The sequence below is a fragment of the Grammomys surdaster genome, unplaced genomic scaffold (genome assembly GCF_004785775.1).
Source record: "Grammomys surdaster isolate TR1022 unplaced genomic scaffold, NIH_TR_1.0 313, whole genome shotgun sequence".
Lineage (NCBI taxonomy): Eukaryota > Metazoa > Chordata > Mammalia > Rodentia > Muridae > Grammomys > Grammomys surdaster.
In genome coordinates this window covers 5,040,816-5,058,626 of record NW_021604732.1, presented here as the reverse complement: position 1 = coordinate 5,058,626, position 17,811 = coordinate 5,040,816, and the positions used below count along the sequence as shown (strand labels likewise).

At 44.7% G+C, this 17,811-nt stretch overlaps 1 protein-coding gene across 2 annotated transcripts in view; it reads right to left on the bottom strand.

The window, feature by feature from the left end:
- Positions 1-14,112: 14,112 nt before the first annotated feature.
- The window catches only part of Adra1b (adrenoceptor alpha 1B), a 119,004-nt gene continuing 115,305 nt past the window's right edge, over positions 14,113-17,811 (bottom strand). For both annotated transcript variants that reach the window (XM_028777687.1, XM_028777686.1), the window contains one exon: positions 14,113-15,262. In XM_028777687.1, the coding sequence (XP_028633520.1) occupies positions 14,664-15,262 (599 nt within the window). In that variant the 3' untranslated portion in view covers positions 14,113-14,663. The remainder of the gene's footprint in view (positions 15,263-17,811) is intronic.

Here is a 17,811-nt window from a genome sequence, read left to right as displayed (position 1 = left end):
ATTAGAACTGGGGTAGCAGTATGGACCATTGATACCAGCATAGCCTCTGGGGAAATATGGATTATGAAGATCTTTCAGAGAGATCCAATTCAGGAGCCTAACCAGTCTTCATCTTGGACATCCTGTTATTGCTCAGAGCCAGGGCAATCATGTGGCAGGGCAGCTTGTTGGTGGGGCTGAGTCTGCGCAGGCTCCAGGTTGCTGCACATCACTCTGCTGACCCTACTGGGCAACAGCATGTTCCTCCATCGACTGCAGCCTTCTTTCATACCTGTCACAGTTGTTGCATCTCTAACTCTGCATATGCACGGCTCTGTTCCTCCATCTTTTCCACCTCTCTATTACTTATCCATTCATTGTAGTGGCATTGGAAGCCAGCGTATAGTGTGTGTGTGTGTGTGTGTGTGTGTGTGTGTGTGTGTAAACAGATTTACACGCAAATGTTCTTGTAAGAAGTTGCTGGACTGCTTCAAGGTTTCTGGTTTCTAACATACCATCAATACTACCCCTCCTGCTATTGCCCAGAGTAATGGTGATCCTGTAGCTCTGGTTCTTTAGAACCAGCTCCTTCAGCACCCCAGCAGCTCATGCATGGAGTAGATGTTGGGGTGGACCAAATCAAAGTACTGGATCTAGCTCTGGATGATAGCTGAATTGATCAGCCATCAGGGCCTGCTCTCCCGCCACTGCTGGGGAAAGAGAATGATAACGAAGAAAAATAGTATTAAAATACAGTTACTGGATATTTATAGTCAAGTATGTAACACACCTGCTTGCCCCCCTTTTTCTTAACACAACCCAGGCTTGACCCCATTACATCTGCAGTCAGGAAGCAGGGCGGGATGAATGCTGGTACTGAGCTAAAGGAAGGCAAAATTTAAAATACATAGAAATGTTTGGCACAGCATCAGTGACATGGCAGGCATTTGTGACGAGGACCACAGAACACATATATAAGCAGATGTGTGAGACTCTTCACGAGGATAGCTTCAGCTCAGTGTGCCTCCTGTTCTTGTCCCTTGCTTCTTCCTGGGAGAGGAACATCCCAGCCTCATTGTGAGGAAGATAAAGGCAAATGCCAGAAGGAGCACGGCCTCTCCTGTCAGAATACATTAGCCATGGCGATGGTTGAATGGTATTTTAAAAAGTCTGTGTGTTGGGTGAGGTGTGGTGGTGCATGCCTTTAATCCCAGCATTCTGGAGGTAGAGTTTTGAGTTTGAGACCAGCATGGCCAACAGAGAGAGTACCAGGACAGCCTACAGAGAAACCCTGTCTCAGAAAAACAAAACAAAGTAACAGCAAACCAAAACTAAAACCAAAAGCAAGCAAGCAAGCAAGCAAGCAAACAAGCAAGCAAGCAAGCAAGCAAGGAACCAAACAACCAACCAAACAACCAACCAAACAACCAACCAAACAACCAAAACCCCGCAAAAGTCTATGTGTTGGAAATATTAAGATTCATATTAGTGACAATTCGGAGGTTAGACCTTAGGGTCAGATGAGGTCAGAGGAAGGAGTGGCACCCCTAATAATGGTAGTAGTTAGCTCTGTGAGAGGAAGAGAGATCCGAACTAGAACTCTTGCTCTGTGTGAATATGTGGTGCCTTCTGCTATGAAGGAGTAAGACGTCCTCACTTGAGGATGTTCCATCTCTTCAACTTCTCTGTCAGAGAACCATGAGCTAGATAAACTTCAAATCCTTATCAGTTAACTGGTCTTAGGCATTTTGTTATAGCAACAACAACAGCAACAACAACAACAACAACACAGACTAAAATATCATATACAACAACAACAACAACAACACAGACTAAAATATCCTATCCTGGGCTGCCTACCTTGAGACTTCTTAGAAGAGAATGAGAGGGCCAATGAGGGGTGGGGGCTGGGCTGGGGTTCCAAAATTCACTTCAACAGCACTTACTTTCTCACTCAGTGATGTGACTTTTCATTAGGTCTCACCTCCTAGTGGTTAATGAGGCACATAGTACAGTGAAAGGCAGATAGTATTATTACTGGTTTGGTCCATCGTAACCTGATACTCTTTTTACTGTATTGAGTCAGTTTCAGAACCACACACACATTCCCATTCCCTTAAGCCTTCACCCCATACGCCTCACCTCAACTCTGCCACACTCCTGGCCTTTACTAAATGCTAATTATATTCCACAGGAAGGAATATTGAGGAAAATGCTGACAGAGACCTAACATCTAATAATTTGTGGCTAAAGACTACAGACAGGGAGGCAATTAGGAGGTTTGTATCAATTTAGGGGTTAGGGCAACTTCACATTTCTTCAGCAGACTTCCTGGATGAGCCCTGGTACATTGTTTATGCCAGCAGTGGTGGTTTTCCTAGGGAGGTTGTGAGGTGAAAGAGAAGTAGTAGGGCCCTTGACACTGTTCAAACCCAAAAGATTTCCTTTTTTAGTCCCTGCTCCTGGGGGGAACTTCTGCCATCAGAACTAGATCTATATGGGTCACGCAGGATGTATGTAAGGCCACAGGCCTTTGAAAAGCCCAAAGAATGCATTAGTTAGCTTTCTGTTTATGTAACAAAGTTCATGAGGTTACTTAAAAAGAGGGAAGGTTTATTTTAGCTCATAGTGTGTGAGGTTTTAGCCCATTGTTGATTGGGGTCCCGATGTCCACTTTAAGGGCACTCTCTCAGTGGTTTAACTACACCTCATCAGGTCTCACCTCCTAAAGAGTCTATTTCCTCCCCTCCTGGAAGGGGTAGCAGATGTCTTTGGACGGCACTTATCCATGCCATAGCAAACTGTAAAGAATGTCTAGTCTGGGTTTGAATTTCCAGCCGTCTTTCTTCCGAAGTCTCTGTTGGGATGGCAGGGATGCACCAGCACACTGGGCTTGTGGGGCTATCTCTGCTTAGTCCATTTCATTCCTTTGGCATCACATCCTTTAGCACTGAAGACATTAGGACTGCTCAGGATGCTGATGCTGGCAAGCCAGCCTTCTTTAGAAGTGAGGCACAGGCTCAGTTCTGTTTGGGTCCCTGGATGTATACAAAAAAGGAAAAAAAAATTAGTACTGTTTATAATGGAAACATATTTGTTTTTTATTAAACTTTTATTAAAATAAGATCTTCCCGGGTTTTTTGTTTTTTGTTTTTTTTTGGAGATGGAGTCTTATTGATGTAAAACTCACTATATAGCCCAGGGTGGTCTTCATCTTGTGGCAATTCTTCTGCCTCAGACTCCAAGTAAGCAGCAGAAGAAGAAGAAGAAGAAGAAGAAGAAGAAGAAGAAGAAGAAGAAGAAGAGACAACAAAGACTGAATTATAGTATTTTAGTATCTTTCCCAGAAGGGATATTAGTAAGAATTATGCCAGTGATCTTTCCTATTGATTTAAGATGGTCTTCCATCCCTCCTTCCCTCCATCCTTTTTTCCCTCCCTCCTTCCCTCCATCCTTTTTTCCCTCCCTCTATTCTCTTACTCTCTCTTTTTCTTTCTCCCCTTCTCCTTTCCCTTTCAGGTCTTATGTACTGCAGACTGGCTTCAAACTTGCTATATAGGCTAGGATGACTTTGAACCCTGATCTGCCTGCCTCTACCTCTCAAGTGCTAGAATTACAGACATCTATCACTTTCTATGTGGCTAGCACTTCCATAAATACCTTGCCCTGTCATCATCCCAACCCCTTTACACACAGGATCTACTTCGCTACTTAATTCAGCTGTTTATGTCAAAATGTAGGGGTTTTAGGGAGTTTGTTTAAAAGATACCAAAACTCTGTCCAGACTCTAAAGGGACATGAAATTTTTTGCAAATCGGCACTTTGAGTGGTTTCTAGAAATGACAAGAAGAAATTGAAGTGTACATGGACTCTTGGGTCATGTCTGCCACACTTGGTTTTCAAGGAAACCAACTCCATCTGTACCATCCTCCTGGAAGAGTAATTAAGACCAGCAGTGTGAGTAGCTATCTGGAAACACTGTTTCTGGAACACTCACCTCAGGAGGATGAAGTAGAAGCTGAGAGGCTGTAGCATTCACTCTCTTGCAATCCTCTTTGAGAGTATTCTGTGATAGAGTCACTTCAAAGTTCCTATTTTTCCTCAAGATCAGCACAGAAGTTTTCAAACTGGAAGCCAGCTCCTCCCTCCTCAGTGATAATTTTCAAACCATGGGCCTCTTTTTGGATCACCACGACAATGACATCATGACAGGGCTAGGATTAGAAGCACCTGGTGACAACCCGAGTCTTAGCCAAAATTTATCCGCAGAATATAATTCTTACAATCTTGAGGGCTGTAGCTCCTGTTTTGAATTCCTGGGGAGTAACAGCAGTAGCATACACCTCAATAGCAGTAGAGTGTCTCTCAGACTTCAGCAGTTAGTGTACCCACAGCAGGGCCTTTCCGGTCTCCACAGCCCTCTACTAGTTATGTAAACTTCATCTCATCAATTTATTTCTTTATTTGAATTCTGAAGTTAGGTCTATCTGTGTAGCCCAGGCTGGCCTAGAGTTCACTTATACCCCAGGCTGGCCTCAAATTTGTGATCCAGTCATCCCACCCTCCCAAATATGAGGATTATAGGCAAGCCAATAATATGCTCCTCTGACCCCTTGGACACCTCGCTCACGTACCTACGCCTTCAGCTTTATCAATGCGCACCTTGTTGGGGTGGGGTTGACACAGGATTAGCCTTTTCTCAGTGTGGATCTCTTTCTTCCTGCACATCTGGACCACTGCCAAGCTGCTGACCTTTGTAATGTCCACATACAACCTGAACTTCACCGTCCTTTGGAAGGCACACAGACTGAGCATGATGCTTCTATCTCAGCGCTTCAGAAAGAGAGCGAAGACACAATCTTCCTCCGAACATGAGACAATGTGTTGAAATGCCTTACATGGTTCTTGCTTCAATCAGAAGTCCCAAAGGGATCAAACATTTTGGCAGGTGCTGCTTCATTGATGGATGCTGAAAGGAAAAGTTCCGTTCTCTTTATAAATTAAAAATACTTATGTGGCGATAAAAAGCATCAACCAAAAATAAAGGTATTAATAAATTATACTTTGTCAGAATTAAATATTCCTGCATTTAAAAGGACATGATTAAGGAACTCAAAGACACGGCATCAGCTAGGAGAAAAAGACATATGGATAAAAGGAATTGTATGTTATGTAAATAAAAAGGAATCTTAAAAAAAATGATTGGATGTGTGTATTTGAGTTCAGGTACTTACAGAGGCCAAAAAAGGTTGTCGGACATGGATGCTTAGAGTTGATTCAGGGTTGTCTGGAAATGCTTAGAGTTGATTCAGGGTTGTCTGGAAGAGCAGCAAATGCTCCCAACAGCTGAAATACTTCTCCAGTTCCATAAGTAAAGAAACCTTACATCTCAGCTTGAGATAATATATCTTGCTAAGATGAAAATATCTAATAAAAATGAACAGACTTGAACACATCATCAAAAATATATGGAGGTCAAATAAGCACAAAAAACATTTGAAGGTATTAGCCATTAGGGAAATGCAAATACAAGCCACGGGAGAATACCATTAACCTGTTAGAATGACTACAATTAAAGCTGGCTAATGCTCCCGGAGCTGGTGAGGAGGCAGAGTAACTAGCTGTCTTATGCCTTGTTGGCAGGAATGCAAATTGGCCCAGCAATATTGGAAGCAGGCAAATCTTGGAGAGTTGAATATGCATCTACTAGACACTCTAGCCATATTACTCTTAGATATTTACTCAAGAGAAAGTGGTGTGTGTGTTTGTGTGTATCCACAATTTATAGCATTATTAGTCAGACTAAGGAAACTACCACTTTTCCAGAAAAATAACCCACTCTGAATAATATTTGGAGGGTTCCTAGACTCGTTGAAGCCAACACACAGATCTCAGGTTAAGTACCCTTAACCTAGAATTCCAGAACATTTCCCCATCTGAAAGCCAGGCTGCAGAGAAGATCCAAGCTGAATTGCAAAGCAACATTTTAATTCGCGTTGCTTACTCGTATTGGACAGCAGGTGGCGCGCCCGCCTGCCTGGACGCTGGGCGTGCAAGGGGGCGTGGCGCAGTGCCTCTCACCACCTCGACCAAAGAACAGCTTCCCAGTGTTACCTGCATGGAGGAAGGACGCCACATTGCAGGCGGCTAGGAGCAGTCCCGGGGCCCCTCCGTATTCCTTCCTAGCGTTGAGCTGATGTAGCCTGCTGGGCGCTGTGGAGAGTTGCGCGCCGCTGGACGCTCAGGGTGGTTGGATGCGGTGTGTGAGCAGAGCTCTTGGCAATAGCACAAACCACAGAAACCTGACTGCAAATACTTGCACATGCAAAGGAGGAAACTGAAACCTTCCTGCGTCATTTAAAAGGCATGAAAGCTGGAGATGTAGTTCAGTGGTAAACTCTTGACTAGCTTATGTGAGTGATGAGTAGGTTCAATTCCCTGTACTGGCAAATTCAAATAAAATAAAAGAAAACGAAAAGCATCAAAACAACTATGGTTTGTTTTGTTTTGTTTTGGAGACCCTCATTTTCTTACAGAACGGTCTCTCGCCTGCACATCAGACTTCTTCTTTGCGGGCAATGAAATACATGTAACTGGGAAGCCTGACTTGTTTTCTCAGATGCTATCTTTGGCTCTTCAAAGCAGGAGGGTAAAAGTTAGAGCCTGAAAAGCAGAGAAGCTCAGCCTGAGGAGAGAAGGAGAGACCCCTACAACATAGTACTGGGGAAAGTGAGTCCCAGAAGGCAGTAGGGATTGCAAAGTTACCCAATTTGTTGACATGTATATCCCTCCTTATAAGGATGAAGGTGTCTGGTGTGCAGGCAAAATGGTGTTTTGTAAGAGGAGCAGGGTTTCCAAAAGCCAGTTGTTTTCATTGGGTTGCAACTTAGCCCAGCTCCTAAAGTAATAAATGCTTCACAGCAAAGGTTCTCAATCTGTGGGTCGCGACCCCTCTGGGGTTTGCCTAACCCTTTCACAGGGGTTGCATATCCAGATATCCTGCACATCAGATATTAACATCACGATTCATAACAGCAGCAAAATTGCAGTTATGAAGTAGTAAAAAATAATTTCATGGTTGGGCTCGTCGTAGAATGAAACACTTTATTAGAGGGTCGCACCCTTTAGGAAGATTGAGAAACACTGCTTCTCAGCAGGCATGGCGACAGGTTCCTGCGATTTCAGCACCAGGGAGGCAGAGGCAGAAGGATCACCGGGCGTTTAAGGCTAGCTTGGATGAATTCGAGGTTCACTTGTGCTAAAGTGTGATGCCCTGTTTCTGGCAGGGGGAAAAAAAAAGATCAGGCTTATGATCAACTGCGCTTTAAGAATAAAGACAGGCAGATCAGGTGCCCGGATCTTCCATTTGCTAACCCAATTGGAAAGAATGGGAGGTGAGCTATGTCTGTAGTTTTAATAAGCATTCGGAATAATCCTTCTATTCTTCTCGTTTTTGTTTGTTTTATTGTTTTGCACGAGGCAGGGTCTTGCTATGTAGCTCAACTGGCCTGGAACTCACTGTGAACCCCATGCTGGCCTTGGACCTTTGATTCTCCCAACCCCCTCTCCCAAGGGCTGCCATGGCAGGTCTGCATCACCACACCTGGAAACTCGGAGTCTGAGAACTAGGGCCTTTTGGTAGTTTAGCTAAAAGCCAGGTTCTGAGTACACAACTCCTTCCAAAGTTGATTTTCTGCTACAAATGGTCAGATGTGATCCTGTAACCCCAGCATTTGGGATGCTGAAGCAGGAAGACTTGTGTGAGTTGGAGGCTAACCTGGGCTATGTAGTAAGTACCAGACCTTTTCTAAAGGTGGCTCAGCTACCACGCTTGATGATTTAAAATCCATCTCTGTGACCTACATGGTAGAAGAGAGCCAACTCCGGCAGACTGTCCTCTAACTGCCATGTACTCATGGTGGCATGTGGGCTGTTCCCCTATGTCAAATGAATGAATGAATGAATGAATGAATGAACAAAAATCACAAATAAAGAAGAAAAGCAAAACAGGGCCAGGATTGGCTTAGCCGGTAGAGAGGTATGTATAAAGTCCTGGGTTCTATCTCAGCCCTGAATAAACCAGACCTGGTGGTATTAACCTGCAGTCTTGGAAAGGTGAAGGCAGAAAAATCAGGAGTTCAAGGTCATCTCCCATTACACAGTGAGTACCAAGCCAGCCTGGGTTACTTGAGAACCTGTCTCAACAACCCCACCCCTATTTTGCTACTGTTGATAATACTGACCTATTTTAATTATATTAGCTGTGTGTTTCTTAAATGTCTCATATTTCCCTGTTTCCTGCATTGGCTCATTGATCCTTCACATCAATGGGGTATAGATAATTATATGTTACTATAGTTTTATCTGTGAAGCATTTGGGGCTCAGGGACATCAAAACTCAATAGAAACCAAAACCAAAACCAAAATCAGCTAACCAACTACAACAGAAACCACTGAGACCTGGGAAGGTGTCCAACCAAAATGGTCTAGATTTGTGACTTTTTAAACGCTTCGAAAGACAGGTACAAGTATATCGTGGGGAATCTTTTAGTCACCTTTCTCTTCACCGTGACCAGATGCTTGGTAGAAACGACTTAGTGAGAGGGATTTCTCTTGGCTTATGGTTTCAGAGGGGTTCGTTCATGGCTGCATGGTCTCCTGTACTCAATCAGAAACCATTGTGGTGTAAGTACGTAACAAGGCTGCTACTTACTCCCTGATAGATGGGAAGTAGAGAAAAGGAAAGTCAGGAAGAATCTGAGTTAGGATGCAGCCCCTCCTCACATTGCTCCAGTGACCTAGGTCCTGCCTCCTAATTTTCACTATCTCTTAACAATGCCATATATTAAGAATCCACCAAAGTAACCATCTACCTTGTCAGAATCCTTATGGTCTGATTGTCTTGGGATGCCAGAGGTGTTTGTGGTTAATCTTCTGATCATTTCTTAGTTCTCATAACCACCACACTGTATAAAGGTGCAAATTCTCCCTAATATCCCTCCCCCCAGCAATGGGGCAACTTCTCTCTCAGAGCCCACAGTCCCACGCCAGCCTCAGCTGTGATGGAAGATGGTGCTTGATGCTGAGGCTTAACCCCCTGAGAATGGTAGTGAAGCACCTGCCCCTGTCACACAGTGTGGCAATTGCTGACCCAGTATGTTCCAGTCAGACTCATTTCCCTGAGCATGGACCTTGGTCTTCTTCTGTGTTGTACTTTCAAATCTGAAATTTGAAAACTTCAGATCCATCATTTTTATTGCCTGCCTCTGTTGACTTAGATTCTTCGGTATTTTGAGGGAATTATGTTTGTTGAGAAATCTATAAGTTAATTTTCATGTGTTCATCAAAAGATTTAAGGCACTGATAATACATGAAACTAGGCTTATCTTTCATTAGCTGTCATGAGACTTTAAATTTAAACATTTTTAAGATTTATTGACTTTATGTGTATGAATGTTTTGCTCACGTGTATGCACATGTATCATGTATGTACGTGCATCACATAAATGCCTGGTGCTCTTGGAAGTCAGAAGAGAGTGCTATATCTCATAGGCTGGAGTTTGGAACGGTTGACAGCAATGGTGTAGATTCTGGGAACTGAACCAGGTCATCTGAAAGAGCCACAAGTGCTCTTAACTACTGAGCCATCTCTCCAGCTTCATCAGATTATTTTTTTAATATAAATTTTACTTGTTATTTATTATTTTCAGTGTGTGTGTATATGCCTGTGTGTGTATGAAGACGCATGTGTAAAAGCCAGAAGACAACTTTTTTGGGAGATGATTCTCTTCTCCCACTGTGGATTAAGGAGATTGAATTCATGCGAGCAGGCTCCTATGGAAACCACACATACCTGCTGGCCCATCCTTTGAGATAAGAGCCCATGTAGCTCAGGCTAGTTTTGAACGCCTGATCTTTCTGCCTACAGATCCAAAGTGCTAGGATCACAGGCCTGTGCCACCATGCCCAGATATGTCACCAGATCATTAAAGAAGCTGCTGATTCTGGAAATATTGGAAATGGCTAGCTGGAGGGCATGGGGGTACATGCCTGTAATCCCAGCATGTGAGAGATTGAGGCAGAGGGATTGCTGTGGATTTGAGGCCCATTTCAGCTACATAGTAAGTTTAAGGTAACTTGGATATGTGGTAAAACTTTGTCCACCAAACCAAACCAAACCAAACCAAACCAAACCAAACCAAACCAAACCAAACCAAACCAAACAGGATAGTGCTGATCTGTGCAAACTTGTTCATGGTTTCTGTTACTTATTCCTTATCCTAACCTTGGGAAGTCAGTACTAAACAGATTCTCAGCTCACATGCAAGACTTTCAGGCCCAGGGTATAGGTGCCCGGTTTGGGTAGGAACACTGTCTTGTACCCCAGTACATGCTTGTAGCTGTTCCGTGCTTTCTTCTCCAGCTCCTCAGTCATAGCATGTACTGTCTGAGACACCATATGCTTTTTTCCCCTAATCATACTCTTAGCATCACCTGCAATTTGTGCACACATATGTGCATATGTGTGTGGATATGTATGTACATATGTGCAATATATGTGAGCAGCCGTGCTCACCTGGTGTTCACTTGGAGGCCAAGTTCAACACGAGCATCCTCCTCATTCTTTCTCTACTTTGTTTTTTGAGACAGGATCTTGCAATGAAGCCACAGCTCGATGTTTTGGCTGGACTGACTGGCCAGTGCCTGGCTTCAAATTTTGTGTGTTATTTATGTCATTTCCACCCATCTCTCTCCATCCTCCTAACTCCTCCAGTGTTCTTTTTTTCCTCACTCACTCTTCAAACCCATGACCTCTTCTATAATTATTGCTACTGTCTGTCTCTTTGTCTGTCTGTCTGTCTCTTCCATTTAGTGTTGCTTTTGCATCTATGTGCTTACAGCTGAGCACTTAGGCTTAGACGATCTATCGGGGGTTCATCCCTAGAGAAGATGGGTTACCACCCTCTCAGCAGCCATGGATTGACTGTAGCTCTTGATCTAGGGGTGGGACCTTGTAAACTCTTCTTTAAGTTGTCATGTGGGCTAGTGTTGTCATTATGCAGGTCTTATTCAGATAACCACACTGCTGAGAGTTCATGAGTGCAGCATCCCTGTCTGGTGTAGAGGACACTACATAGCAGCAGGTATCCTGGTCCTCTGGCTCTTGGAATCACTCCACATCCTCTGTCTTCCTTGAGGATCCCTGAGCCTTAGGTATAGGGCTTTCGTCGTAGGTGTGGATTAAGACTGGTACCCTGCTTTCCATATGGGTGTGTTTAGAAAGCACTTTACCCACTGAGACACCTCTTCAGTTCATCTGCAGTGCTTTATTAACTAAAAAAAAAAATCTTGAGAAAGGGGCTTATGTAGCCCAGTTCACTGACCTTGAACTTCCCACCTCACCTCCCAAATGCTTAGGAGGATTACAGGTGTGCTATACTAGCCCAGCTTTTATTGATCTTTTAAAATCGTATTTTTACTTTTATTTTGGCCTAATCTTTCTTTGGGTTTCGGGAAACCATATTCTTTTTGATTTGTCTTAGGACAGGCTCACAGTCACAGCTCAGGCTGGCTTGAAACTGTCTAGCCTCAAGCTAGCCTCACCCTCCTATGGTTGCAGAAAGAAGGCACCAGTTCTGACCCACAACATTCTATAACTCTGTGATGACCATGTGCCTTTCTTTTTAAAGATGAACTCTGGCAAGGCATGGTGGTACATTACCTATATGGTGAACACTTGGGAGGTCGAGGCAGGAGGATGCTCCTGGACATATAACAAGACTTATATCAAGAAAGAAGCAAACCAAAAGAATCCCTGAAAAGAAGTGAATCCTGAGGTTCACTAATGAACCTAATCTAATGAGGAAATCTAATGAACAACGTGAAGCTCTTTCGGTCTATATATTCAGATTTTCTAAATTTCATATACCCATGTAGACAACTGAATAATGAACACCTCCACCATAGCTGCTATTTACTGACTGTTCATCAGTGCCTGGCATGGCCGTCTTCTACAGTATGCCAACATTCTCTCTCCTTTTAGCTTCTCAGTGTTAAAAGTATACACTATTATTCATTGTCTACTTTTCATAGTAAAAGAAACTGAGGTTAGACTTGTGTGACATGAGTTGCTGAATGTGACAAGCTACTGAGTGGCAAAAGTGGGATTTGATCCTGGGTCTGGAGGGAGATCCATCCATCCAGCTCGTCAAGCCACTTGCTTCTTTACTTGGATTGGCAGATTTACTCCGATGCATGTCTGAGCAGTGACAGATGATCCAACGGCACCAGGAAAGCTGGAGAGTGCAGTGTGGCCCTTCTCTGTGCTAGGCTGGAGTTCATATCAGACAGACCTCCCTAGTTCCAGAGCTTCTGGTCAACCCTGCCCTCCCTGGGCCTGGACACAGTGAAGGACAAGGAGAGGTCAGCATCATGCTGGCTTGGGCTTGAGGCTGATTTGGAGCCCAGTGCTCTCTGGGGGGGAGGCAGGGTGCTAGCTACTACTTGGCCAATGCTCATTCTGGAAGGAGGCAGGCAGCTGCCACTACTCCTCAACAGCTCCTCCCTCCCCCCCCCCAACCCTGGGTGACCTCCAGATACCAGAAACTGATGAACTGACTATATCCAAGCAGCACAGGAAATGCCTTTGGTGCCTGTGGTTTCAGATTTCCAAGATCAGAATTATAAGTCGAATCTGTCCAGACATTCGCATGCTAGTGTTTACACTGGGGAACAACCTCAGCGAACCTTGCTACTTCTTGGTGGGATGCAGGATCATGTCTATTTGTGAGGTGAGAAACGAGGTCAGAGGCAGCAAGATGAAGTGCCCGGGGCTGTGCAGAGCTAGGGCTTGACCCCAGACCCTGCTGCTCCAAATTGCTTTGGCTCTACCAGACCTGTGAAGCCCCAGGGTGACTGGGATAGGCCTGGGGAAGGAACGGAAGGGAGAAGGAAGCGAGACAACCAGCCTCTGTCCTCTCTATGTGCCCTTACTCTCTTGTATCAGGATTCTGTATAAGAATAATTTGAAACAAGGTTTGCATTGGCAATAAAGTGTTTTTGGAGGACCCAAGTTATTTCTTCTTCCTTGGGAATAAGGTCTAAGCATCCCCTGCCCCCCCCCCCCCATTAGATTCCATATTCCATGTAAGAACAAGAAGAGGCATTTGGGAGAATGTCATCAGTTGCAGCATGGAAACACACAGTCCTGGAGACACAAGCAAAAGAAGTGTGTAAGTTTAATGAGACTTTGCCAAGTTCTTTTAAAAAAAGAATCATTGCTATCACATTCATGTGTGTGTGTGTGTGTGTTTGCCAAGTTCTTTAAAAAAATCATTGCTATTACATTCGTGTGTGTGTGTCTGTGTGTGTTGCCTTTGCTTTACCTTGTGTGCCCCATAGATCGAACTCAGGTCCTCAGGCTTGGCGGTGAACACCTTTACCTGCTCAGTGGTCTTGCTGGCCCTTGCCAAATTCTTAACCTCAGTCATTCATCTATAAAAACCAGGACCTGACTGAGATAATTCTGGTTCAGCTTATGATACCCGTGTACCTGGGATGTTGTGATTAATTCAGGAGGTCCTAGATAAGGGATCCTAAATTGTCTGCAAATGATGTCGTGTGTGTGTGTGTGTGTGTGTGTGTGTGTGTGTACCTTCTGGGACGGCCTTGTCTATAGTTTTGGTAGTATTGATTCCTGCAAGTTGTCCTTTGGCTTCCACATTGTCTGTGGCACCTGCTCACCTCTTTAGAAATACATAAAATGGGCTGGAGAGATGGCTCAGCGGTTAAGAGCACTGACTACTCTTCCAGAGGTCCTGAGTTCAACTCCCAGCAACTACATGGAGGCTCATGATCATCTGTAATGGGATCTGATGCCCTCTGCTGGTGTGACTGAAGACAGCTACGGTGTACTGTACTCACATAAATAAAAAAAAACTTAAAAATTGTTTTTTTAAAAAAGAAATATGTAAAATAATAAATATAATTGTAATAATAAATATGATAATAGTAACAGTGCCACTAATAATAAAAGTCTAACCCCTCTTGTCTGCCTCAAAAGAAAAGTCCTATTTGGTCAGACCTGAAGGAAGAGGAAACGCAAGGCTCTCCTTCACAAATCACTCAAAGTCGCACAGGAGAAATGATCTTTAATATCTGACTTGTTTTCCGACCCTATCAAAGTGTCAGCATTGACTAGAGAACAGGGAGGGGCTTGAGAGGTACAAAGTCAAGAGACAAACAACACACCTGGACATCACCAGGGGCCACACTCGCTCTGCCCCTGGCACGCTCGTGCGGGCAGGCCTCACACACGCACCACCCATGCAGCCCACACGTACACCGAACAGACACACGCACGTGTACCCACAGATAAATACGTATAGAGGAACTCATTTTATGTATATACAGAGAGAGAAGAGAGAGAGACTTAAGTCCCGGTCTGTGTCGGGGGTGGGGAGCCCCCAGGCTCTCAGCATGCTCAGCCCAGCTCTTCGCTGTACCTGGCACCCATGCCCCTGCCAGAAAAGCAGCTGCCCCTCTCCCCGCCCCCCTCCCCCCTTGACCCCTTGCGACTCTGTGTCTACCCAGGGCTGACACTCCCCCCACGCGCCCTCCCGCCCCCCACGATGGTGTTCTCCCACCCTGATGTGTGTGTGTTGGGGGGTGGATGGAAAGGGACCCTAAAAGTGCCCGGGCGCCAGGGGCATGTTGCTCTTGAAGCCTGGCTGCCCATTGGCCAGGTCGGTCGTGGTGTCGCAGCCCCCGTTGCTGGCTTCGCCTTCGGTGCCTGGACTCTCAGGCTCGCCCAGGAGCTTGAAGGTGAAGAGTGGCCCGGAGTCGAGGCGACCGCGGCGGCCAGAAGGCTCTGGCAGGCTAAGCAGCGCCCCGGGTTTCCACTCCGGGAAGGCGCACAGCTCCACGGGTGGCTGCGTTCCTCGACCCAGGTAGCCCGGGCTGGGCGACGCCGAGGGCAGGGTCCGCTGGCTGCCGCTCATGCAGCTGCCGCTGTCATCCAGAGAGTCCTTCCGTGACTGCGATCTCTCCAGCGAGCCGCCGCGGGTCCACGGCCGGTAGGTGTAAGCGCAGCCGCCTAGACGGCGACGGCGACGGCGGCGGCGGCCACCGCGGCACTGGCACCCAAGGATACGCATGAAGGCGCGCTTGAACTCCTTGCTGGAGCACGGGTAGATGATGGGGTTGAGGCAGCTGTTGAAGTAGCCCAGCCAGAACACCACCTTGAACACGGCGTCCGGGGGTTTTAGGGTGGAGAACAGGGAGCCTGCAGGGGTGCAGACAGAAAGACAGACAGCAGTTGATTAGTACACTCTCTACTCAGTGGCTCTCCTACGTATGCTGTGCTCAGTGCTAGCTTTCCCACCCTCAGGCTTCGTCCCAGGCGATTTTCTATCCTGGATGGCTGCTAGCATTTCTCATTTTGAAGTAAATGAATTACTCGGGCTGGGACAGATATTCATCGGTTACGAGGCCTTGAAGCTTTATCACAAAGACCAGAGTTTGGATTCCAGCACTCCCATGGAAAAATTCCCAATTGTCTGTATCTCCAGCTCTAACGGAGCAGACATTCTCTCCCGGCCTCTGTGAGCACCACACAGACACACATGCATATGCACTCACACAGATACACATATAGACACACATCAAAAAAGATGAACCAGGTATGTTCACTTTTAATCCCAGCATTTGGGAGACAGAGGTATGTGAATCTCTGTGAGTTCAAGGCCAGCCTGGTTCCATAGTGAGTTTCAAGTTTACAAATAAATAAATAAACAAATATATAGGAAAGAAAAATGAATGAATTTCAACTCAGTAACTTCCCTCTGTATATGAAATCTCTCCTGATTTAGATAAACTGCTGCCACCGTCCTGACTGTTAGGTTTCACAGGTCAACACTTACTCCTTCAACCCATGAGATGTGAACAGTCGCTGGTAATAGCATAACTCTTTGGTCTGGGCTGCCTGTGTGAGGTGCTTTACCTTTGTATCTTATCTTTCTCAAAAGCTTGGGAAATTGGAACCGATGTGTTCCCACGGCAAATAGGAGCCATACCGAAGATCAAAAAATGCATAGTGGGCCTTTAACAATGGAAGAAAACAACTTAAAAGACTTGAAGAAAATCTTGGAATGAAGAAAAATGACTTAGTTCTTCAAAAGGACGATTCACAAGGCAAGAATAGAAGTTATTTATATTCTCTCAAGCAGCTAAAAGGTTATTTAGAATATAAGAAAGACTCTAACAAGAAAAAGGAGGTAAGCATATATCTTAGTAGTAGAGGCCTTGTGTGCGAGGCCTTGGGTTCAATTCACTAAGCCAAGCAACATGGAGAAAGGAGACAACAGATCCTAGTTTGGCCTCTGACCTCCATGTCTGCAACACCTCAAATAAATAAAAAAAAACCATTAAGTTAAATTAAAGTATCTATATGGTAGCACATGCCTTTAATCCTAGTACTGAGGGGGGTGAAGCCGGAGGATTGCTATAAATCTGAGGTCATCTTGGAATACATATTTCTAGGCCAGTCTGAGTTTCAGAGTCAGGTGAGAGTCTGTCTAAAAGCAAGCAAATAAACAATCCTCGGCCCCACCAAAATCAACAACAAAAATCTCCCAATCAACCAGGTAATCAGTCAAAGGAGCAAAATATCTCCCTATCTCGAAACCAAAACAAAAATAAGAAATCAAGAAGAACATGGAATTCTCAGTAGCAGTATACTCAGAGGGGGGAAAAACTTAGATGAAGAAAGTAGGTAATTCATGTGAGTGGAGACAAGATACTCGAAGTATCAAACAGTCAAATGCATTGAAGTAGAAGCCATAAAGAGACAAACCATGGCCTTTAAGATGATGGAAAACATTAGAAAGCTGTCAAATAAGGCTGTGGGGACATGAGGCGGCCCTGACTTTGGCTGCCAAGGGCACAGGCTGTCTAGACATTTAGGAGATACCAGCACTACTTGGTTCAACTACATGTGCACACAATTGAGCTGGACAATTTTGTTCCAGGCCAAACCACCCGAAGAGTTTCACATAGGACCATAAGGTGGCATACAGGAGGATGCTTTTGATAGTGTTGTCTGTGGTCACAGAGAATAGGAGAAGGTCTGGGGAAAAGGAGAAAGGAGGCATATGCAAACCTGGATAGCGGCTAGCAATTATGATCCAGGATAACATACCTTACGGCAATATGGAAAGAGTCTAGAGACACCATCCCCCCCCACCATGAGAAAAAATGTAAAACAGAGCAAGATTTAAGAATGATTTCATTTAAGTAATTTGCCCAAACAACCATATGTGTTTTGCAGGAACATTTGCAAATTAAAAAACACATCACAAAATGCTATGCGACACTTAATGCTTGCCCAGGGGTGGAGGCAGATGGACGTGGAATGCGAGACAGGAATAGAAGGAAATAAATCAGTAAATAAGAGAGAGCTTGGCACGGGCTGATGACGACAAGATGCTGTGATTCGTGCACGTGCGAGTGGAGAGTGACCCTCTGAATTTGAGACCCTAAATCATTTCATGGCAATATCAAATTAAAAACAATTTCTAATTTAAATACTAGGCAACTGAGACCTGGAGCGGGTAAGTGGGTTGTCCCTGGCCACACAGCATGCCTGTAATTTAGCAGGTACTGAACCTACATTTTATCTAAATTTATGGTATATTTTTTAAAATTAAAACATGCCATTATTAAATCTCTTTGTAGAAGAATGAGAAGATATTTTTAGAAAGACAAGAAAAGGTAAGTATTTTTAAAAAACAAGCAAAACCTTATAATGCAGAAAAATCACATTGAAACAAAATT